This window comes from Typopeltis vanoorti, chromosome 22, assembly GCF_054136105.1.
Source record: "Typopeltis vanoorti isolate ZY-2024b chromosome 22, IOZ_Tvanoo_1.0, whole genome shotgun sequence".
Classification (NCBI taxonomy): domain Eukaryota; kingdom Metazoa; phylum Arthropoda; class Arachnida; order Uropygi; family Thelyphonidae; genus Typopeltis; species Typopeltis vanoorti.
This window is the reverse complement of record NC_143570.1, coordinates 9,999,940-10,026,289: the sequence shown is the minus strand read 5'-3', so window position 1 is coordinate 10,026,289 and position 26,350 is coordinate 9,999,940. Positions and strand designations below refer to the sequence as shown.

Sequence of the window (26,350 nt, the reverse complement as noted above, 5' to 3'; positions counted from 1 at the left end):
TGTTAGTAACATTGATACGAGAAACGTCTAGAATCGGGGCGTAAGCATATGCAGTCTGACATCTGCTCAATGGGAAGTACAGTGTATCAGAGAACGGCAGATTCAAAGGTGTAATGTACTTATTTTCAAAGTTAATTAATGGAAAACGTGCTCTCGTGGAAGTCAAAACGTCAACAAAACTTTATTTAGAAACTCACACTAAATTTCGAAGTATAAGAAGTAGAACATTCATTAAGTCTCGCTTTGAAATTATGAATAATTTTAGAGAAAGAATGAAAGTAATTATTTTTTAACTTTATATTTTTATTGACAAGGATATATGAATTGATTTTTTTTGGATTATTCAGGAAATGTACAAAACTTTTGTACACAATTATATTTTTTACTCACTGATTGTAAAAACGTCGATCAGAATTCACAAGTTATAAAGATCAGTTATGTTAGAATTAATCATAAACATTGAGTGCTATATGTATTATTCTTCATATGAATTACTATTGATTAAAAAGTATTCACAAAATTTTATTTTAGTGAATACTTTGTGAATAAACAAAATTTAGTTTATTTACAAAACACTCAACTGTATGGCTTTCAACATAGATCCCCCCCCCCCCCCACTTAAAGACGGTATCCGGAGAGTTCATCGAAAAGGTAATTAATCGAATAAACAGTTCATCGAACGACAATTCGTCGAAAATGCAATTCGCAGAAGAAAAAAAAAATTCACCGAAAATGTTAACTTTTCGAAAATGTTATGATAAAAGTGATCCATTTAGAACAAAAACTGAACCGTGCTTTCGATGAGAAAGCAAGGCTACTTTAATAGGGAATAATTATAGAACAATATGGTTTCTTATTGTCTTTCTTGTCCGATAACTCTTTTAGAGAGGAAAAGCCCAGTCTACGCAGGCTCCATTATTATTATTACTAGTAGTAATATGCGACTTCAATACAGCAATTATTATGGGATGAATGTTTCAAATAGCGAATCTAATTCAGATTCGCTATTTGAAACTTTTACAAGAAAATGTCGAACCGTTCAAATTTTCAGTTCAGCTATATTCGGGGCAACGAAGAAATCACGTGTCCAAATTACGTATTACAATAACTCTCTGACTTAGTGGAAGTTCGGTACAAGAAGCTGTCTGCAGGGTTCAGTTTTTGTTCTAAATGGATCACTTTTATCATGACATTTTCTAAAAAAAAGTTTCGAAATGGTATTAGCAATTCCGCTTTGGCTGGATCAATTTAATGAAATTTTAGTTAAAATTTTCGGTGAATTATTTTTTCGATGAATTGCATTTTCGGCGAATTGTCGTTCGATGAGCTGTTCATTTGATGAATTGTTAACTGTTTTTTTTCGATGAATTTTCATGGAACCTTAAAGACATGTACAATAAATTGTTCCAGATTACTTTGATTGCAGAACACAATAATCGCATTGTTCCGATTAGCACCTTTTGAAAAGCGTTCCCATATTTAAAGGCAAAAAAAGAGATCAACCTCTCTCTCTTTAATACCAACCTCTATGGAATTGTAAGGTTTTCGAATTTTTGTGACATCTGTTGGCCAGGAAGTGACATTTTCGGGAGTATGGAAGGTTGTGATCTGTGTGTAGGTGGGGTCATACTTTAGTTTATTATTATCTGTACAGTTGAGAATGAGTAACCCTGTCCTTGTCCGCTTTCAGGATTATTGTTTTTTTTTTTATATATATATTTCTGAGATGTAGAACTGTATATTCTCTATTGGGAAAGTTGCATGCATGAGGTTTTATCTGTGACAACACGTTGGCTACGTCAACCCTAATATTGTCGGCCTCACCGGCGGGAAGGTTGTAGATTCCACGCTCGATTTGGATCATGATATTTTTGGTCGGTACGTGTCTGTGCGCGATGGCGAAGTATTGGCCACCACAGAGTGCATTGACGGTGTCTGCTTGGAGGAAAGCGGTGGATAGGTTAACAACACTGTTTTCGGGCTGTTTTGTAGGCATTGGTACATTTTTTGCTAGGCTGCCGAACTTTTTGATGTACCGACTTTTTACTTTCCGAATTCCTTGGCTTCCGATGCGTCCAAGATGTCTAAGAAGATCGTCCAAAGGTTAACATTCAGTCTGGCGGAGAGCTTATTTTTGAACTTCAAAAAATCCATAAAGGCGATGTAACCCTACGGCCAATTGTAGATTGTATAGACTCACCCACCTACAAACTAGCCAAACATTTAGAAAGTACTCTTCAGACTACTGGCAATACCTCGTCATATATACAGGGTGTCCCAAAATTCACGCAAGATTTAAATTTAGCGCCATTTGTGCAGTAAAGTGGTGCCAACGAGAAAAAAAAGACAGCGTGACAGCTGACAGTTCAGGGTTATTAAAAATGGAGCGCTACACGAAAGAACAACGCATTTTCATTGTTGAGCAATATTTTAAAAATAATGAAGGTTTGGCAGCTACAGTTCGCAATTTTCATACAAAATATGGTCGGAATAGTGATTTAACTTCATCAACTGTGAAAAGATCAATTAAAAAATTCAAGGAAACTGGATCAATTAGTGATCTTATACACTCTGGCCGTCCATCAACAAGTCGTTCAATAGAAAACATCGAAGCAGTTCGTGAGAGTGTTGCTTAGCGTCCAGGAACATCAATTTGGCACCGTGGTCTTGAATTGGCCATTTCGAGAAGCTCTCTACAGCGTATTCTCACGAAAGATTTGCATCTTTATGCTTACAAAGTTCAATTGACTCAAGAACTGAAGCCTACTGACTACACGCAGCGAAGAGAGTTCGTTGAATGGATTATGGAACAACAAGTGGATGCTTATTTTTCGAACAAAATCATCTTCAGCGATGAGGCTCATTTTCATCTTGATGGCTTCGTTAATCGACAAAATTGTCGCATTTGGGGTTCAGAAAATCCACGAGTGATTGTTGAGAAACAAATGCATCCACAACGTGTCACTGTTTGGTGCGGATTTTGGGCTGGAGGCATCATCAGTCCGTTCATCTTCGAAAATGCAGCTGGTAAGGCAATAACAGTTAATGGTGCTCGCTATCGCGACAGGATAATCCAGTTTTTTTAGCCTAAATTGCAAGATATGGATGTGGACGACATGTGGTTTCAACAAGACGGTGCCACATGCCATACAGCCCGAGAAACAATTCAATTACTGCATGAGTCATTTCCTGGTCGTGTAATTTCCCATTTTGGTGATCAGAATTGGCCGCCCAGATCATGTGACATAACGCCGTTGGACTTTTTTCTTTGGGGTTTTTTGAAGTGTAAGGTTTATGCCAACAAGCCCACGACCGCCCACGCCTTGAAGGAGGAAATTGAGCGCTGTATCAACGAAATTCAGCCACATTTATGCAAAACGGTCATGGAAAATTTCGACAAAAGAGTGCGTATGTGCCAGCAAAGCCGTGGAGGCCATTTACCCGATATGCTATTCCATGCATAACCCTATACTGTATACTTTATGAATCAATAAGAAATTACAATTTTTAATTAAAAACCTGTGTTTTCTATCAAAATTACTTCTTGCGTGAATTTTGGGACATCCTGTATAAAAAAAAAAAACCCAGCCCTTTTAACTCCGGTATACAAGATTTCGCGCTCCTCAACACTGACCTAATGGTCAGTTTTGATGTCTCATCCTTATTCACAAATGTGCTACTTAATGACATCCTGGCTTTTATCCAAACAGAATTTCCTCCTGATATCTCAGCCCTTTCAGTTCATTATGAACTCTGGATATTTTGTTTGGCAGGGAACAATTCTTCAAACAAATAATTAATATTTTAAGAATAAAAGTAATTATTGAAAAAGTTAACAGAAGAGGGCGGTCATGGGCTCCCTTCTTTCTCCCCATTGGGTAACGTTTTCATGGATAAATCCCCCCCCCTTTTAAACCCACTATTTGATTGGGCGATGTGTTCACAATTTAGCTGCATGGCCTTGGAAGCCTTACACAAGTTCATATGCCAACTGAGCAGCCAACATCCAAAGATCCAATTCATAACAGAAATAGAAAATAGCAACAGTCTGCCCTACCAAGACACCCTACTGAAAAGATAACCAAATGGATCTCTGACCTTCACCATCTTCAACCCCCCCATCCACACAAGTAAATACTATTTTATAAATAGTCATCCCCCTCCCAACAATACGGAAACTACAAAACCTTAGTCCACCGGGAAAAATTAATTTGCTCAGAAAATATTGCGCTTATCACAGAACTCGCCCACATCAAAACACCTTTTCAATGGCTATACATTCTACCAGATAAAAATAATTCTATCACTACTTACCAACAACACCCCCCCCCTTACAAATATAGATCACAGCAATCCATCACTATCCCTTCACCATCGCAAGCATGACTTGTGACCATTTATAAACTGATTTTTTGATTCTTACATCGTATTCTGATGATCTGTAGTTTGAAGTTAAGTGAAGATATTAACTTCACTTGTGCTCATTTAGAAACCATGATTCAAAACACGTGCCATAGAGTTAACTCCTATTCTATGCGCTACGTGACTCTAAGATATCATTGGTCGACATCGTTTTCCAACGTCAAATAAATTACTAGTATCGATGACAAGAGAGCATATTCAATGCGTTTTTCATTGACAGCCCCTGGAGAAAACGGAAGATTTGCGTATTCGACACGTGTTCACATCCCATCACCAAGAGGAACTGCGTTCTCCCGGTGACATCGACATGAAAGCGTAGATAGGAGTTGAAAAGTGGAAACTAATTGTTCAGAATGTCTCTGGAACTTAATGAAACACGTACGTCATCAATGACAAAAGGTAATGGAAGCGCTGGATTTATCCGCATGGCAAAACTGATTATACGGGATATTTTTATGAAGACGTGCATGCTGATGGGTCTGTTCAAAGCGATTCCCATCCAGTTATTGATTTAAAGAACGGTTCAGGCAAACGTTATTAACTTCACTAGTATTTATCAGGTAAAATTGGTCCTGTTTCTGGATACAAAGAATTAATTCGGAACACTTATTTAGGAGTCGAAGGGCTGCATAGACCGTAATCCGAAGGTCGATTTATATTTTGATCCTTGATATAATAATATCAAGGTGACACGTGTCGAGAAACCTCACTTGGCTGCTTTTTCAAAAAATACTCATTAAATCCGTTGTCGATCCATTTAGTTCTTGATGATCAATCGAAATTGTTCACTTTGGCATGTCTCAACCTAAAACTTCGTCTTAAGCATTCGAGTATTCGCAAACGCAACTTACTAAAATCACTGACAGCATGCAATTGAAAGAAGTTTGTTCTCTTGAATGCGAGCTTTCTATTCTCACAGTTGTATTGTTTCGTAATTTATCCATCAGGATCTCTGTTTACTTGCGGACGATTATCCTTTAAGGCGTTCTTTAGTTTGCGCAAGCTGGCGTGATGTGTTTTGTACGTTTTGCTTTTGTCATCGTGCATCATTTTTTTCTTTGTACCTTTTTGTTTTTGTAATTTCTTTTTTACCAGCGCTATTCCTTTCTTACTCTTTCTAGAGTAATCTTATTTAATCTATGTTATGCATTCTCTTGTATTTCTTTAATATTTTTCCTGTCAGTTTCGGTTTCCCATTTTTTGATTTTCTCTTTTTGGTTACTTCTATCATCTGCTACACACTTTTTGTTTGAGATAGCAAATAGTCGTTGCTTTTGTCCGATGATTATGTAGTTATTGTAATTTTCAAGGTGGGGAGCGTTAGTCTGAAAAGGAATGGAAGTATGGTATGAACATATCTACACACTGGGACCGCACCTAACGTCTGCAAAACGGTAATACAAAATGTAATACTCCAAAACAAACCTAGTTCCGTTTTGGAGTATTACATGTTAAAAACACTAAAGAAACATGAATCTTCTGTTTCTTTATTATTATTTACAGCTTCGAATTTTTACACGTTAGATGATACAAAACAAGAGAGGGCTGCTTTTCTTATGTGTGTGAACCGCAAAGCACGTAGCATACGCTAGCAGACAATTCGAAATTAATAGTTGAATTAACACTAGGTGATGATTTATTATTAAAGGCTATTGCAGAATAATGCAGAACTGTATAGAGCAAATCAATGTTATTTCCTTAAAATGAAATTTTTTACCAAAATCTTTCGAATAATGGTTGAAACACACACTGACTACTTTTGTCACTTGGTAGGCTCAAGCAAACGCATAATTTGCTATGGAAACAGATGCGTTACGTCACAGCTGTCTTTGCCAAAAAAAAAACAAACAAACTTGTATTATATGAAGAAATTTCGAATAAATAGAATCAAGGAACGCAGGCATAATACTAGGCGATAACAACTCATACAGCCGAAAGGCACAAAAACCATTTAAGTAAATATCTACTTCGAACGCATTAATTTTGTTAACGAATAAATCGATCTCTTGCTAATTGTACGCTTAGTTACTACAGAAACTAACGCTATCGGCAGATGTGTTAAATTCCGTATTCTCTGCTGCTATAGGTCATACTGTGATGAACATCAGCCATTATTCGTGCATCTGAGCGCACCCACTGGAACTTCCGTTGCAGAAGACGAAACACTCCTGGCAAAGACACTAATGACGGATGAAAAGCCATAGCGGTTGACAGGTTGACCTTCTCTAACAGTCGAGGATCTGTTTTTGAAGCAGGTGGCGGAAATCGTATTCACCTAGACTGTCGGTAGATAAAAACAGATTTTATCAAGCACTTCTTTGGACCGATGCCCAACCATCGTATTTACCAATTCATAGGTATAATGATTTATGTTTTTAGCTACATTATTATAGCATGCTTATAATATAAAGCTTTTTTTGTATCAGTGCATACAGTGCTAACGATTGTTCTACACAAACAATGGTGAATTTCTTTCTATTCTGAAATTTCCATTACATTCACTTATTATTTATTATTATTATTTTTTTTGGTTAAACGTACGTGCAGAATAATGACATCAATTATACTTTTCTACGGCCAAATGATGTTCTTGTGTAGTATTCGTTACGTAAGAATTTATTCATTCAGGAAAAATAATGTTGCTTATATTCCTTTTACTTTCTTCAGTACAGAAGAGTTGAGACTAATTATCAAATTATATCAAGTGCACCTGTTTTCAAAGTGCAGTTTAATTTGCACTTGTAGCTAGCAGCACAAGTTGGTTGCCATTGGATACCGTTTACAGGGCGTGCGTTTAATAATTTAAAGAGCCACAAGAATAAATAAATAATGAATTTCATTCGCTGTGACTGATTGTAGAAGTAGATTCGCTCAAACATTAGACACATCGTCTGCTCAGATACAAGAGCCATTATAAGAGGAGCGTTTTGAATACGTTTTCACTATGAAGGCTAATACATGATTAATATTCAGAAATGTCAGCTGTAAAGCGCAGAAAATATGACTAAACTAAAAATGCATGCTTAATTGGTGAGAAGTAGTAAGCCATTATTGCAATAATTTTATCCAAAGAGCGAAAAGAGGTAATGACAAAAAAAAAAAAAAAAAAAAAAAAAAAAGAAGCAATTATACTTTTCTGGCGTTAAAATACTTTAAAAAGTTTTCCCAGGAGATTTACAGATTTTTTTTTTTTTTTTAATCTTAGCAACGTAAACTACCTGTATCGTCACAATACTGTAGCTTCCTGCTAAGTGGTGGTAGTGAAGTGGACTTCTGGCAAACTTCCAGCGCGATCACTTTCCATTTCCCACTTCATTTCTGCTATTTCTTAGCATCAAAGCTCACGTCCGTTAGAGTGAACACGACATACACCGTTATCTGTTTAGAGCCATTAATGTTTTACCGAGACAGCCGCAATCTTGCATTAATTATTTACAGATAGCAACTGTTGCCCTTTGGCCTCGTAGGATCAGTTTCAACTATCCATGCACGATTTTTGCACCCCCCCCTCCCTAACGAATATCAGTTCCATCATTTTCAAACTTGTTCTTTTTTATCGCAACTACTTTATGCTATATTGAAGTACGATGCACTAACAGAAATTTCAAAAGAAGAGAAAAGCAATTGAAAAAAATCATAACAGGTTTAAAAAAAAAAAATCAGTGATTCTTGCATTTAAACAAAATGGCGAAAATGAAAGGCAAGGCGTTTTCCCTGCATGACACTATCATTAAGAGATTTGGAATGGCCATCACCCACCATTAAGTATTTAATTACCCGACGCCTTGTAGCCACCTTGATTATCCCATTGTATTATCCCAGTGAAATGAGTTAGTGCAGCGCGAGTTTAGAAAGAAGTCGTAAAGATGTCTTCATTTAGGACAATTTCGCAGTTTTCTCTAGTCTACGAGAACAGTTTAGAACCCCCGCCCCCTACCCACACATACAAACGCATCGTTCTACCTCTGACAATGCTTCACTTTTTAAATTATATCACCACTGCTGGCGAAAATTAATCAATTTAAAATATGTTCAATGCAAACAATACAAGGGCAGAGCTTTGTTAAGACTGGATTCAAATTTCCAGTTAATATGTTGTAGAAGGACCAACGAGTAAAAGAATATTACACCAGGTAATATCTAAGGTTGTCATATTTATTATTTTTTTAATGTGAAAAGTGTTTCTTTATATGATACCAAAGGAGTGTGTATAGGTGATTATTTGTGGGGATGAATATCTTCAACATATGCAACTGAAATTCACTTCTGTCTCAAATGTTGAAAAATGAATTGGAGAATTAAAATATGGCATGTTCGTATGCGAGATGAAAATGATTGTCGGCTTAATGGCAAAATCTCCAAGAAAGGAAACTAAGCAATGGGAAATATTGTATAATACTCAATCAGAAGAACATTATTTTTAATGATTCTGTCAATAACCACTTCTTGTAAAAATAAATAGTCCGCACAAATTGACAGAAAAGAATACGTGGAGGAAGTTTCATATTGGTTTCAAATGGGGCTGCCTTTCTTTTTTAAATAAAATGTTGTTTAAAGATGTCCAATAATAGCAGTACATTAACTCGAGTTGGTAATGAAAGCTAATTTAAAATAGCTGAAGATACATTTGTTATTCGATTCTATTGATTCATTTCCATCGTGCCATTCCAGTTGCTTTAACTGAGTTTTAAAAAGAGAATTTAAATGACTCCTTTGACAGATCTGTTCTCTATACGGTGCTCCATGATAGGTGGTAAATGTATAGAAAACACACTATTCTAGGTGCAATCGTGGCACTATTTAGTACCACCATGGGAATTACTCCACACCAGAGTCAGATTTAGGCTTCGCGTGTATGGCATAGGCACTGATTTTTGGGGGGACGCCATTTTCTCCTTTACAAACAACAAACATTTACAAACAGCATTTGTATACACTGTACACTTCTGCGCATGTCAGAAGGAGAATCCATTCCAATAATAGGGTAATCAATCCATCTTGTGGGATGAGTTGTTTATTATTACACGTCGGAAAATTAACTTTTATTTTATGAACGTTGTAGTTTTTTTAAAGTGGTAACTATTTTTCTTGTATAACAGTTGGGAAATTTTATAACGCACGTGATGATTTTGCGTGTTGATGACCAATTCGTACATTTCAATTTATTTCTTTTCCCCCGTTAACATCAATTGACTCTTCTTGGCACGTTGCCAGACTAGGGTCTCGGATGTGTGATCGGACAGTAATTATTATTTTATGCTAATTATATCATCACATAAACTTTAAAAAAGCGTAAATGTCATATATATAAACATTGTCGGGCATTTTTTCGTAATACACTAACTATGATTTTAATCTGTTTTTCCGCGATAGTTATCCGATATTTTTATATAGTTAATTATAGGTAGTTATATAGTTAATATGTTCTCGCGTTTAGTGATTCAACTATTTCTGAGTGCATAATCGATGGAAAGCAGCCCACAATGGCGCTGCAGCAATAACTCGATCGATACAGTCTAAAGCAGGGGTTCCCAACCCTATGCCCGCGGGCATCATGGCGTCCGTCGACCAATTTGTGTGTGCACGCCGCTGTTCAACCGTGTGCCGTATAGTTTGAAATAATCAGGCAACAATTCATGGCATGCTATATGACGCATGCGCGTTAATGACACACGACGAGTATTAAACGCATACAATGTAAAGTAGACGCGCATTCGAAGTTGTTCATTCCAGTTTAAGAACTGGAATATCATCATATTCTCCTAATTATGAAGCACTGGCCAATGAAATGCAATGCCAAAGATCACACTAACTTACATATATATATTTAAATTTTTATATATTTAAATTTTTATATAATGTAAACTTTTAAGTAATAAAACATTTGATTATAATGTAAACTTTGAATGTATTCATTTAACAAAAGAATTCAAAAAAATTGTTTGAAAAAATAGAAAAAAATAGAAAAAATGTGCCCGTCACCCTATCGGTATTTTAGATGTGCGCTAGGAAACAAAAAAGGTTGGGAACCCCTGGTCTAAAGTATGATTAAAATGAAAACTATTATGACTATTACTGCACATTCCTTTGAGTTAACTACGTTTGTTTAAGCCAGGAAATTAATCGCCTCTATTTTAATCAGCGTATACGGCTTGCAAATGTTCATTATTTAATAGGCGTGACGGAAACCGTTTAATCAGAATCTCACATTATCTAACAAATAGTTCAATCAGGAATTTTGGCATTTTCACGTAAGAAACTAAAGTGCTGCGAGTGCAATCTAAAACTGAAATTTCACTTTTGAAAAAAAAGCAAATCTATAATAATAATGTGCGAAGGTTATTTTACTTCGTATGAAGTCTGTATAATGGGTTGAAATATGAAAATTAAATAATGAACCGCTTTCAAAAAGCAAGACACGGATTTTGCTAATTAGACTATTCAAGAATGCAAATACTGCACGAGAAGTCGTGCACGAAATTAAATAAATTACCATCCATATTGGTACAAATGATTTGCATAGAAGTATAATGAGTTTTTGTTGATAAAAGAGCGGAGACTATAATTCGTAAATTCTTCAAGAAAAGGCTTAGAAATCTACCAAACTTTTTGGGGTGGGTATATAATATACACTGCTCGGAAAGAAGTCAGCGGACACCATAGTGTGAAGAACAAACATCCACGGCGTGCAACTTAATAAGATGTAGCCCCCCCCCCCTTTTTTTTTTTTGATACGAGACTGCAGCAATCATACGGGGCATAATTCCCACAAGCGTGCCATAGCGATCAATGGGAATTTCGTAGGCATGTAATGAGGTCCTGGACTGTTGTGGGACGAACGTCTTTTGACCTCACCCGACGCTCCGGTTCATCCCACAGATGTTTAATAGGGGTGAGATCAGGGCTCTGTGGAGGCCAGTCAAGTGTGCTGGCGTTCTTGTCCACAAACCGCGCAGTTACAGTAGCAGCCTTATGACATGGTGCATTGCCTTGCTGAAAGAGGCGATGGTCAGTTCCGTAGAAACGCCACAAAGTAGGAAGCATCGCATTGTCCAAAATGTTCAGATAGCTCTCTGAGTTCAATGTTCGTGGCATCACAGACGTCTGAGGCCAAACCAGGAAAAACAGGACAATACCATCGCCTCCGAATTTCATAGTTGGGGTTATGCACTCTAGTAAGAGACGTTCACCTGGCATCTGCTACATCCACACATGTCCATCTGCTCCGTAGAAGGCGTAGCGTGATTCGTCGCTCCATAAGGCAGCTTTTCAAGCTTCCACGTCCCACTGTACGCGCTCTTTGAACCACTTAAGACGACACTGCATGTTGGTTCGAGTCGTGGGGCTTGCACATTGAGATCCTATCATAGAAACCCATGTTGAGCCTCGGTTCTGAATATCTTTGTGCAGATTCGTGTTCCACTCGATGACTAGAATTCCTCATTCAATGTGTCCGTGGGAGAATGGTGGTTTTTTGCATATTAATTTTCGTTGCGCTTTATTGTGACGTTCGGTGAGTATGGTGGGTCGCCCACTGTGGGTAGTACTTGCAGTTGACTCCCTGCACTTCCATCTCAGTACGGTAGCACCGACTGTTTTTACTGTGGGCATGGATGTTTTTTAAAAGCTTGGTGGGCGATGATTGCACCATTTTCCCCCCCCTCCCCCCGTGTGAGACCACTATTCTGCTTATTGGAGATCTCTAGAGCAGAGTGTGACGAAACGGATCAATAAAAATAGATAAATGAAGACATGTTTACCAGTTATTTATTGAAAATAAATAAATCCTCCAACGCCTGTTATTCCTCAAAGAGAGAGAGAGACGGAGGAAAGCAGTGTTATTAGCTGTCTTATTCTGGATCTTCAGAATCATCTAAAACCATGAACTCAACCATTGATGATGACAAATGATTCTGAAGATCCAGAATAAGACAGCTAAAGCTGTCGCTATGTTGTGTTCCTAAATCCTTATGTTGCTATCTGAGCTATGATCGATTTTTCTGAATTCTGGTGTTAAAATTCCAAAACTCCCGATTTTTTTTTTTTTCTTCTTCGGGAGAGGACCCTACTTGACCTTCTCCAAAGATTAATTACTAGAAACCGATTGAAAAAGTAAAACCTAGAAAACAGTTGTCATACTAGATGACTAGAATCACAAGCCTACAAAAATCATCCGGACTTATTTAATAATATAGTAAATATCTCATCTTCCTTTTACCCTTTTTTACCTCGCGGTGTCGAGGGTTTATTAATCATCGGACCTCAAACCGTTCACAAGTGAGGTGGTCAGCCCTACGCCCCGGTGTATCCTATGTCCGTAGTGTTGAGTTCTCAAGGCCGGTTTGCCTGCTTTGCGGGATGAAAGACCCCAGCTAACCCAACTGTCCACGCCCAAGACCGGCTGAGGAAGATCCTTCAGCTCCTGACGCCGCCGACGGGAATCGAACCCAGGACACTCCTTCCCCCAGGCATATGGTTGCGAAGCGCACAGCCACTAGGCTAACCGCGCTGACATATAGTAAATATGATGCCAATAAATCATTCCAACATAATATGCTGTTCTTACATGAAAATCGCACTTTTTTTATTTGTCTCCGTACAATCCTTACATTTTTAATAATAATAATAATAATTGGTTCTGTATCACTTCACTTTGCTTCCTTCCTTACATATTTCTTTTTTATGTGTGGTCGTTCCATAAATGACTAAGACAACAGGAGTGTGGAAAAAAAGTGTTCGTTTATGAAGTAAGTTGGCTTTTGACACAGGTTTGACCTGTAACCTTCTACACTTGCTTCTTAATTTTACGCCTGCTTCTTTTATACTTCATTACATAGTGAAATAGGTCATTAGCTGTACTAGAGATGAAATCAAGCGAACAGCTCATTATAGGCAATCTGGTTTCCAAGCCTCTTCGTGTCTACATCGACACAATTCAAAACTTGGTTGTGAGAAGGAAAGATCACCATCAGCATATTTGCAGGTGGGTTGTCAAAAGCAGGAGTATATGATTGATACAAGAGAGCCAACGGAAGCCGTGAGATTAAAACCTTAATTATACCTTCAGCACTGTCACCATTTTTTATTGCCTTCCACACGATTAGTTGTTATATAATCACCTCTACTTAGTAGATGCAGAGCTTTAGATAATCACCCTGTGGAAAGTGATGCTTGGTCCCAATGTCCTGCAATGCTATTATTGGGTTGCTGGATGGTAGCTATAGCAACGAAATTCTTAATGATCTATTAACAGTAATGCATAACCCGTGATTGCTGTTTTCATTCACCTGATGGTTTCGGAAGGTGTGTTCTTCGTACTATCGTCATTGATCTGACATTATGAAGCACTCGTTTCGCTTTTATCCACTGAAGTATTAGAAAAAATAAGTAGATGCGCAATTTCTTCTTCTTTTTTGGAACATTTTTTTTACTTCAAAATTGTAATTAAATTTAGCCAAGTGTTTTAGTTATAATTTATTCCATTCATACCTGCCAAATTTCCACAGAATTTTATAGTAGTTTTTATTATTATTATTATTATTATTCCTGTTTCTTTCTATCCCTTACTTTATTTGAAAACTGCTCTTTGCAAGTGTTTTAGATTGATGAATGTTACAAATACCTAAACGTTTCGGGTCAGAAGATTTCATCTAATTTTATGAGCATTAGAAGGAATCTAACAGTTTCCTCTCCCGTTAAAGCTTAATAATTTATTACGGACCTCGCAGCAGTATGAAATTAGCATTGCGTTTTAGGATGCGGAGATATATTACGGAGCTAAGAGTGACAGGAAGAGAAGTTTGGAGGGTACGTGACGGATGAAACAGTAAAGTGCTCAAGGACTGAAAGCTATCTGCTGTTTAAGCATTACGGATAAAAACGTCTGAATAGAGAGAGAGTGAAGTGCGTATCGTGTACATTTAACATCGATCTAAGGCGAAAATAGCATCGAACTGTAACCATTTAAATCTTGATTTGCGCTTATCTGAAGATTTATATGTAGATCATTTCTACCGTCAAAATGAGTAAAAATGGATCCAACAGCCATTGATACCGAACTGATGTACTATATTTCCATTAAAAACATAATTTCGTTTTCTTTTTTTTACTTAATCACCATCTTTTTTCCTTTTTCAGAACGGTAATCATTCTATCGTGTAAATGTTCACCTGTGCGAAAAAACTAACAGGATTCAAACAAGCATAAATGGTAAACGTCCCACCTTTTCAAAAGCATGGTTGCTTAAATAGAAACATTAAAAATTTGTTGTCTCTTTACCATTAAACTGTGCTCTTAAAGGTACAGGAACGTTTTAAATTATTTAAAATTTGTAATAGAAATTTTACAATTTATAATTTTCTGTTAAGAAACATATTATTTAACATATTAAAAGAAAGACAAATACCAAATAATATCCTAAAAGCTATCATAAGTATATATGAAAATAATCAAATACAAATAAAATTAAATCACGAGCTATCATATACGAGAGAGATAAACCAAGGGGTCCGACAGGGATGTCCCCTCTCAGCAACTCTTTTTAATATCTACTTAAATGAAATAATAATAAAATGGAATAAAAATTTACATCAAGGAATTAAACTTTCTCCTACAGTAAACTTAAACACTCTCCTCTTTGCCGACGACCAAATAATAATTACAAATTCTGAAGATAACTTACAGAAAGCTATTTTAGATCTAAATGAGAGAGCCAAAGATTATGGTATGATAACATCAACGGAAAAATCAAAGACTATGGCCTTTAAAGGACAAGATCCAGCAAGAACTAAAATAGTAATAGATAACAAGATCTTAGAACAGGTGAATTCATTTAACTACCTAGGATGTATGATCACATATGAAAAAGATATAAACCTAAAAATTGCAAAATATTTAAAAATAACAGCTGTAATTAACTCTATATTTAAACCAAACCTAGCCTACCAGTCTTAATGTATGGAAGCGAAATCTGGACAATAAAACAAAAAGACAAACAAAGATTAACAACAGCAGAAATGAAGTTTATGAGAAAAAATGCAAAGTATACCTTGTTTGTTCACAAAAGAAACGATATTATGAAAGAATTAAACCAAGAACCAGTAATAGAAAAAATAAAAAATATAAACATAAATGGATGGAACACGTTCAAAGAATGAAAACAGAAAGATTACCAAAACAAGCCTTAAAGTACAAGCCATTAGGAAAAAGAAAACCAGGAGGTCCTCTTAAACGATTCAACGATGACTTCTAAGGCCGGAACAGGCCGTGCTAGGCCTAAATCCTTGATACGCATGATGATGATAATTTTCTGTAAGTTAAAATTCATAATAATCACTTAGCTAACAAAAATGAAATCTTTATCCTTAAGCTCAATGTCCGGATAATGCCAGATAAACGAGTCAAAAGTAATTTAGTTCACAGGTTCATTATAGCATTCAGGTGGACTAATTTGTAAAATTCGTTGGCAGAATTATAAATTATACGGAGCAGCTAAGTCAAAGGTGCATTGTGTCTGTCAATTACATGGATTCTCCAGGCTGTTTATTTCGTGGGAAGGGAAACTTGAGTTTGGAAGTAAAAACCTTGTAGTCTTCTTATGAAAAATTATTAAGGATTTTCTCAACCGAAAGTTAATTCACCTTGGGTTCAAAAAATCGGTATTAATGTTCCTAGCATCTCAGTATTCGAAGCCACGTCTTTCCGACCAAGAGCACACGTACTTCTGAGTGCGTTACGGAGACAACACCTGATGGTCGATTACACCTTTTAACTTCATAGTAGTCATGAATGTCATATGAAAACCCTTGAGTTATTTCCGAGCTAAAAGGTAAACTAAAGTAGACAACCATCACCTTAAGCGGCAACATTTGACTTACACTCTCACAGCTATAACAAGTATTGGAATTACTTCAAAGGTCAAATTTTCTTCCTGAGAGGTAAACAGCTGCTTTTATAGTGCAACCTAGATAAGAGGAAATAACGAGTCAAGGAAAGAATTGGAATTTTAGATTTGGCGGAGCAAATTTCAGTTTTACTTCGGCTTGGTAATAAAGCAAATATTAAGGACTCTAAAATATCTCACAGTTGATTTGTGGAGATTGTTTACAATTTACTAAAAAGGAATCGAAATATCTGAAAAGTACCCGAAAAATATCATAGTGGCTGTGATTTTCTGGACGTCGATTTAAATAATTTTGCATTTTTCTCAATGCAAAAGTCAAGAAATTCTACATATTTACATTTGTTTAGCATTTTCAACTTTTGCATGTGTTCACCAAAAAGAGTTGACTGAACTTTATCGTTTTCATTTCTTGTAAGTCTTGCAAATATTGACATTCTAAATAGATTATTTAAATGACAAAGCAATGTTCACTCTATATTTAGCGAAATCCTTTACCAATACAAATGAAAAAAATATATATTTGTATTTTAACCATCTGTAAAGACATCTGAATCCTTTTCCCTCTGCCCTTTTTTTTTGTTAAAACGTATATAAGACTTATGTGAAACCATGTTGACGATACAAAAACAAATATGGCCGACAAACATACCGAACGGGAATATATATAACGCACTTTAAATAGGATTTGTTGGTTCCACTTTTCTTATGTGTATTTATGGTTGATACAAACTCTAATGGTGATAATGCAAAAATGAAACCGCACGAAAAAAAGAATATCCTTGAAGGATAATGAGTAACAAGAATTTTCTTAGAGAAGTAAAGGATTTTGTTTTGAGTGGAGCCATTATTACTTAAGGTGTAGCTGAGTTCTTTATTCACGGCTGGCATCTTTCATGAAGCTACGAGGACTGACTGAGGAAGTTGTAGTATGTGATGGGGAATATCGACTTGTTCGTCGAAGAAGCAAAAGAAGATGAAAGAGTAATCTTACGTAGCTTCGCGCTTCATAAACTTTGTATTTCGCGTGCAGTTCAGAGTGGGAAACGTTTTCTTAGAGAAAGCATTACCAAATGTTACCATTAGGCCTGTGAGAAATGGAAGAGCACGAGTCTGGTGTGGCACTATTAAAATGAGAGTACCGGCAGAAACTTTTGTATAATTTCTCCTACTTATGTGTGTCTTTGTTTAGCGTTCGCGATTGGAACTTCACCAGTCTTCCAATCTTTAATGTTGGATGACTTTGCTATTTCTCGAAATTGATGCTACGTGATAAAGCACACTCTGTATTATTGAGCGCAGCACGGTAATGTTACAATCCTGGCAGATGCGAACACCAGCTAGTTGGCTTCTGTTTAATAGGGTGTAGTTTTCTTAAAATTTCTCCAAGTAGTAATGATAGGATGAACGGAAGAGAACTTAGGACTAAGAATCAGTGGTGGATGTTGATTTGTTTTTAGATTCCACAAGATCTACAATTACCATATAAATCTCTTTTATGAAAAGAGAACTTGTACAAAGAAGAGTTTAAAAAAAAAGATTCGGTATTTAGAAAAGAGAATAGGAAAGAAAAAGCCCGAATGCGTGTTGAGAACGGAATTGAAGTCCGTTTTGATGGGAGTCAGCACTCCCATCTAGCGAATTCATTATCTGAATGACATATTGGTAAAATCATAAAGATTATTTCTTATTATCACTATACTCTTTCTGGTTTTGATTCAAAAATAAAGACTGTAAAGTGCAAATTTTGAAAATGTATGCCTAGGAATCTAGTTTATTATAAAGCGCTGTTCAGATAATGCCAGCTAACTGAAAAACATTAGTTCACTGGCTATATCTATATCGCCCAGAAAGTGGTTTATTTTAAGAAAAAACAGTAGCACTGAGGGACTTCCATGGAAAAGATACCTCAGTTCAAATTCCGTTTATGAATGGGAGAATTTTTAGGCCTTTTTCAGATAGCACTGATCAGATCAGTCTTGCCTTTTCTCTCGCAAAACGGATCTCAGCTCACCTACCCTTACCTTGAGTAACACGCAGTAGAGCACCAGCAAATGGTTGGACAACCATATGCTGGTGCTCCTAGCTGTAAACTCAGTATATAAATCCTAAAAGCGTTCATCCTCTTAGAATTCTGTTTACAACAACTTACCATCATTCGTCCACTTTCTGTTGGGCCTATTAAAACAAGAGCAGCAGCTACCAGCATCCCTTTTCAGTGCAATTGCAAATACACCGAACCTACTTCCTTTTTTCTCGTCCGAGTCTGCCCACTGGAACAGGTTTCATCATCGTAAAGTATTCCTAAGCAACTAAACCTTGTTACTCTAATAAAAATATCAATGAACTTGTTTTTCACCTGCATCCCCCCCCCTCTCCACAGTTCTGGTGTGCTTACAGGTTCTTCGACCTTTCCTGTATAGAATTAATATATAAAGTGAAATGGTACTGACACAACGTTTTTAAGGGTAAATCGAATTTATATATATACACGAGGGCGTTCTGAAAAGTCCTCGACCATAGATGACAACATGACAACCCTATAGACAATTTTTTTCTCTTAAGTTGGTGCATCTGTCATAAGCATCCATGTGAAATTGCAAGTCATTCTATCAAGTAGTTTGTTATATACATCTGTCTGAAGCAAAAGTGTTGTCTATATCCCTTGAAATGAATAAAATTTGAGTATCGTGCGGTTAAAACATTCTTTGAAAAAGAAAGTTTAACGCCGAAAGAAATTCCTTCGAAGTTGATAAAAGTTTATTGGCACTCTTCTCCTTCGTTTTCGATAATTAAGAAATGGGCTGCCGAGTTTAAACGTGGACGTACCAGCCTTGAAGATGATCCACGTGAAGGACGACCAAAAAGTGTAACAACACCAGAAATCAATGATCAAGTGCACGATATGCTATTGGATGACCGGCGACTCAAAGTGCGTGAAATTGCTGAGACTATAGGCATTTCAAAATAACGTATAGGGTATATTTTGCATGAAGAATTGCAAATGAAAAAGTTTCGCAAGATGGGTGCCGCGATTGCTCACAGCAGATTAAAAATGCACTCACATGAAAATCTATGAACAGTGCTTGGAGCATTTTAACAAGAATAAAACTGATTTTGTGCGTCGATTTATTACTATGGATGAGACTTGAATTCACCAGTACACACCAGAATCCAAACAGCAGTCAAAACAGTGGACAGAAGCCGGTTGTTCAGCACCAAAGAAGACAAAGTCGGTTCCATCAGCAGGAAAGGTCATGACATCGGTGTTTTGGAATACTAAAGACATTTTGTTTATTAATTATCTTGAAAAGGGTAAAAGAATATTATTCTGATCTTTTAACCAGACTAAACGAAAAAATTCGTGAGAAAAGACCCGATTTGCAAAGAAAAAAATCATCTTTCATCAGAACAATGCACCTGCCCACAAAGGTGTCTTGGCAATGGGAAAATTAAGGGATCTGCTCTATGAATTGTTGGAACATTCACCCTATTCCCCAGATTTGGCTTCCTCTGACTTCTATATCTTTTCAAAACTAAAACTCTTCTTCGCTGGTCAGGTTTTTCTTCAAATCAAGAGGTGATTGCAGCTGTAGAGGGGTAATTTGCAGATGTTACTGAGAACCACTACAGGGACGGGATAATGGCACTGGAGCATCGCTGGAATAAAAGTATTAGTCTTAAAGGAGATTATGTTGAAAAATAAAAATAATTTTGAAATTATAAATTTGTTTTTTCATTGTTAGGTCGAGAACTTTTCAGGCCACCATCGTATATATATATATATATATAACATTTAGCCAATCCTCTGTATTATGGGCGAAGTAATAATCAGTATTAAGATTATTAACATATCCTTACATTGCTTGACGCTTTCGTGGGCAGTGAGAAGGAAGAAATCGTAGAATCGCCTTGTTTAGAAAGCCGGAAGTTGGAATCCTGCTTTAATTGAGAACCAAGTTGTTTACAAGACTAGTGATGAAATTTTATTTTTCTATTCTTCCATTTTATCGACAAAGTGGCACCTGGTCTTTCTTGTTGCGACAGTGGCGAACAATCCAACGCAAAATATCGTGTGATTTTGTACTGTGCAGCAGTATTGGTGGCATAATAACGCTCATGTAGTGAGTGCTGAGATAATAACGATTGTATGTATCCAAGCTACAGTTTTGTGCAGAAAACAAATACTGGCTCTGTGGAACGTCTGTTGAGTGTCTGCTGTTTAAACCAAAATGAAACATCATATACGAAAGAAAATTTTGATTGATGGATTTAAAAAATCCGCTTTGTGAATTTGCTTAACAATAACAATTTGTTAAGTAAAAATATATTTCTTGATAAGAACAATTTCATTTCTAAGTTGACCTTACTGGTATCGAGTGACAAGAACTCGTGTGGAATGGAAGAGAAAACTATTGATTATGTCCGCAATTTATGCGAGCGGTTCTGTAGGTTTGTTGGTGCTCTTTTATTAAATTGCATAAACAAATACTGCTGTGTGTGCGCGTGCGTGCGCTATACACAAGCTCAGTATAGATCCTATATAACAATTAAGATGATTTACGAGACGACAACAACTTAATAATCAAAGTATATATATAAACTAAAACGAAATAAAAATGTGAGACCACATTTTTATTTTAAATTAATAACATTACTACAATTTCTTCAAACGTTTTGTACAATGGATACGTTTTACCTTAGTTTTTGTATCGATGTATAAAACAGAGCATTCCTAATAATTATTATTACGGGCAACTCCAATGAGTCCTTCGACTCATCGAGGGCGGCCTAAACATCATGTCAAAAACAACTATTAACATCCACACAGTATCTATCATACGTCGCCTTGAACTAATCCACAGTCATGGCAACCACAACAGACTATGGCAGCTTATTCCACTCATTCACCACTCTCCAAGCAAAAAACCTAGTTCTAGCACCCTTGCTAACCACGCTCTTGCCCAGTTTCCATGGATGGCCCCTACTCCTACCACCACCAGTCCTGTTCTGAAAAATATCCTTTGAATTAATCTTGTAAAAATCCCTCAGTAATTTGAATGTCTCAATCATATCGTCGCTTTTCTGCCTATCAACCAGTTTCGGTATCCTACAAATCTTCAACCTGTTCTCATAAAGTCCATTCCACAGACCTGCTATCATCTTGGTCACTCGCCTCTGGATCCTCTCGACCTCCTCCCCATCAAGAAGAAACCCTGACGTCCAGATCTGGGCACAGTAGTCAAGATGGGGGTCTTATCAAGGCTCGATACAGAGGAACAATAACTTGCTTGTCTCTGCTCGTCAAAGTATTCTTCAGTATAAATATTTTATATTCATAAAATAAAAGTTTTATATTTTGCAATATAAAACTTATTCAATCGCGCGATACATGCTAAGGACCGATTGTCTTTCCCGAATGCGGAAATTTCTCTCGAAAAAATGAATATTTAAAACCAATATTTTTTTAAAATATTTAAAATGTTTAAAATCAACAAAACGTTTTTTATTTAAAATCTACCTTATTAAAACTATTTTAATTGTTTGTAAACTATTGGGTATAATTCGCTTTCTTCTCTAAGGATGTAAGCCAATATGGGTTTTATTATTACTATGATTTTTTTATTATGTTAAGCCCATACACGAGACGTTGGTTGATCCACCTATAATACGTTAATACCGCGTATGGTTGAAAAAATACTAGCATTTAATAGCTAGTATTTTGATCCACGTACTCTATTCATTTATTTATTTTTTAGAATTCCTACTAAACACGAAAACTTCCTAATTCATAAATATTACAGTTTTGAATTTGATATTATTCTGTATTAAATATTTTATTAAGTATACATGACAGTCAGCGATATCACTAAAAAAATAAAAACAATATCAAAAGTGCATTTAGCGGACTTTGAAACAAATTTAACATCAGATTATGTAAACTAATTGTAAAAAAGATTCCCTGATCACATAATCTTTGGATTTCCAAGTTTTGCGAGAGGGATGTAATTTAAATATAACGTAAACCTAAATCGTATGGTTAGCGAGATATCAGTTCCGATTATAACACAGCCCAAGGCTATATTCATTCGAAGTCTGATAAATACTTTTCTGAACAAACTATTAAAGATCAAACTGATTAAAAGAAATAGTACTGTTGTGGAAAACATCTCTTTCTTGGCTAGAAGTCGGATAAAAATTACTAATTAATTCCTGTAACTGAATTTTCCGCATATAAAAGTTTTATTTTCGAAAAATAGAGAAAAAAAAAAGATAATTCGAATAGCATCGTATACAAGAGCTAAAGCAAGAATAAATTGCTTCCATGAAATATGTTTTATAAGCCCGTGGAAAGGCTTGTGTTGGTAGATCATGTTAATTTCTTTTCACGGTATTGATTACAACACAGAATGATAAGAGAATAATTAATGTTTATTAATTGTTACTGATATTTCGCTGATATTATACCCATCATTTTCAGAGCACAAAACAGTGTCACAGTACACGAAACAATTTGGTATAAAAAGTGGGACTAGTTGAAAAAATTGTAACGGACAACACAAGGAACTAGAGTCCTAATTAGGCGCCATCTATGTTGGAAAATGAGAGAAAACAACTAATTAGATCTTAAAATGACTCTCGCCCAGATTTTTGGTAAATTTATACAGCCATACTTGTTGAGGTCTGGAGTATGTTTTAAATCTGCTGTTGATTCCAAAAACAATCTCTCTGACTTCTGACTTCTGCATGGCACTTTGGTTTTCTTGCATTTAATCCTGAGAGAAGGGGTATAGTATGCCCACGCTTTAGAGATCTCCACTTGGAAACTTGCCAAGAATAGTCGATTCATGCTGAAGGGGAGAAAGAAACGAAGGACGTACGAATTGGTCGCCAACACGCGAAATCACGTGCTTTATAGGTAAAATTTTACAAGCAACATAGTTAACTACAGTGATCATAAAACAGAAGTTAATTTACCGGCGTGTAATAATAAACAACTCATCCCATAATACGGATTGATTACCCTATTATCGGAATGGATTCTCCTTTTTGTGACATGCGCAGAAGTATCGAAGGGTCTCTAATCTGTGAGCGAACTATATCCAAGGCATAGCTGCTAGACTCGACTTGCCATAACGATAGTGCCGGGGTGTATTTTTTACGTTCACTGGCAGATGTTAACATTTCTTCCTGTCTGTCCATAGGTCACAAGAACAGAGCACTTCATAAACTCCTGGATGTGGTAAAAAGAGTTGGTCAGGTGAACGGATGAGAGTTGCCAATTTTTCCATGTTTTCTATGGTCCAGACACATTGGATACATTTTAGTACACCTAAATAGCCAACACCTTAAAATCCACTTCACAATGAAGCTTAATGAGTCTGTCCTTCCTTGATACACTAATCACAATGCTTCCAGATGGTTCCGTATCTTTTTCTGCGTATAGAAAACTAACTCACATATACCGGGAGATATTTACACAAACAGTCAGACCGTCATCCATCTCAACAGTATGGAATTCTAAAAACACTAACTCAACAGAGCTAGAGCTAGCTCTTCTAATGACAATGCTCTTATCGCTGAACTCACTCAATTGTCCATTATTGGGTTGTTGCTTGCTAATATTTGCAGGCTGAAAATAAAATTGAATTTAAATTTCTTGCTAGTTTTTAGGAAAATGCTTATATACAAATTATATTTTATCCATAAAAGAATGAACTTGTTAAATGCGATAATTCTGTGTAATTCAAAAGCCTGGTAAGTCGCTCTCTAACGAATGGGCTCTAACTGTGTTCACGTAGATGATTTTTATCGCTGGGTGTGAGGTCACCATCCTGCTTACTGAAGGTGTGAAATTCTTTAAAACGAGTTCCATGTCTTGTGTGGATTATCTAGCCGTTAAATAATCCACAGTTAGATCTAACCATTAGCTTACGGCTCTATTATGTAGGTGGACTACTAAGTCCACCTACAATCTTTTGTAGGTGGACTTCACATGGAAGAACATAAATTATTGATCATTTCATTTAGTTGTTCCATATTTTAGATATGAAGTACTGAAAGTAATAAACAGTTCGTCCCACTTTCGTTTACTTGCATCACGATTTTCACTGACATTTTTCCTTCTTTCTGTACGTTTAGGATTTTTATGGTCTTAACGGGAAAGGTCTTCAGGATATTTCTTGTTTTTTATGATTCAGTTTTATGGGAAAAACTTACTTTTAATTAAAAAAAGATTTTAACAGTTCTTGTAAGTTTAACGTAAAAAAAAAAATTAAACTTAAATCACAGATATTCCTGAAAATCCTTTAATAAACTATATCACTATATTCTGCAAAAAATTGCCATTTCACCCCTTATGGACGCGTGACAAGTAATGAAAGAAGAGAATCTGTAGTCATGACAACAAAAAGAATTTAATAACGGACAGAAGAATGAAATACCAGCATTCCCAGTATTTTTTATAATTGACTGTCACTTAATCTGTGGAGCAGGTAGACAGAACTGTACGTCATGTTATAGTTCTAAATTGTAAATTGTGATTGAAAACGTGTAACACATCAGACCAAGCAGCTGTTGTTATTACAACTGCCTGGTTCTGATGTGTTACAAGTTTTCAATAATTCGTCCCATAGAGAAAAAGTCGTCGTCTGTTTCCAAAGAAATAACTCGGAATTCCTTAAAATAATGTTCGTGTGTCTTTCTTATCTCCGTCTTCCAGGGAGTTGGTAAGTTTTCACTTAACAGACAATAGTTTAACTGAATTCATCATAGGAACATTGGATCTAGCATGTTCAAGTGTTGATGAAGACTATTTGTTAAGCATTGCAAAACGGTTATAAAACCGCATGTATTATACCTATCTATAGATTATTTGTCTGTTTTGAAGACACAGATCACAGTTTCTGAAAAGGAGGGAACCCATCCATCTCCCTATGAAAATGGTAAATTTACCTTCCAGTGAAAAGCCCTAAAAGTTACTTTGAATCTTAGGCGAGATGCGAACGCAGTATTTCCAAAAATGGCACTTGCTCTTCCGCCTTCGCTTGTCCATGGCGTTTTTAAAACCTTGCACAGCATGTTTTTAAATAAACCTATCAACAAAAGCATGTAGAGTTGAAAGCAATCCGTTTTAATAGGGCTTCTGCAGCAAAACTATCAGTATGTGACCAACTAACATTCTTATGAGGTTGTCAATCAGAGACTACAACGATATTCACATAATTCGGAACATTTTCCAAGAACTTTGGAGATTTTGAAGGAATACACTCATATTTTCAGTAAAACGAAGTGGTATACTGCTAAATTCAGAGAAACGAACAGTTCAGCAGAACTAGAGGATCGGTTTCTTAATTCTCATGAAGAGAATTTTTTTTTACCAATAATCCTATTTATATGGAAACGTTCAACACATTAGCGTAGTTAGGTCAAGAGATCAGACAAGCCGAGAACTCTGCTGCTGATTGTTCCTTCAAACTACTCTAAAATGCAGTCTCCTTACTTTTAACAAATACGCTAACTAAAATGTGCGTGTAGAATATAAATGAACGAATATAAACCTTGCTGAACAGTAAAAATTCAATCGAGTCATTTTTTTTGTATGTAAAATACTCGGATATCACTAAATTAATACCTTACCATATGATGAGGAGGGAAAAAAGGGGCAACTTACCACTTCGATAAGTTGGGAGAGTTTCAGTTTGATTTCGACGGTAAGCGGCTCAGACACGTTTATCACGGGCCGCACTAGCTTGTTATAGCGAGATATGAGATCATCGTAAAGCCTCTTGGCATCTGGATTCGCTTTTGTTCCTGAAAAATAAAGGATTAATAAAACTTTTAACGTACAAGAAAGTAATTTCTATAATGCATCATAAAAATAAACACACGGGACCATCTTCATCTAGTGAAAAATACGAAAGAGATCTTTCGAACTCGCCAGTCCAAGTCGAAACAATCCAGCTGTTTCTTACAACATTCAACTTGACATTAATAAACCCCCTTCTATCCAAGGAAGTTGTTATTGTA

General features: G+C 36.2%; 1 protein-coding gene across 1 annotated transcript in view; it reads right to left on the bottom strand.

Moving 5' to 3' along the window:
- Nucleotides 1–26,350, bottom strand: part of LOC150094150 (acetylcholine receptor subunit alpha-like) — a 226,546-nt gene that overhangs the window by 33,059 nt on the left and 167,137 nt on the right. Inside the window, exon 2 of the mRNA XM_090412411.1 lies at nucleotides 25,995–26,134. Within this exon, the coding sequence (XP_090268537.1) occupies nucleotides 25,995–26,134 (140 nt within the window). The remainder of the gene's footprint in view (nucleotides 1–25,994; nucleotides 26,135–26,350) is intronic.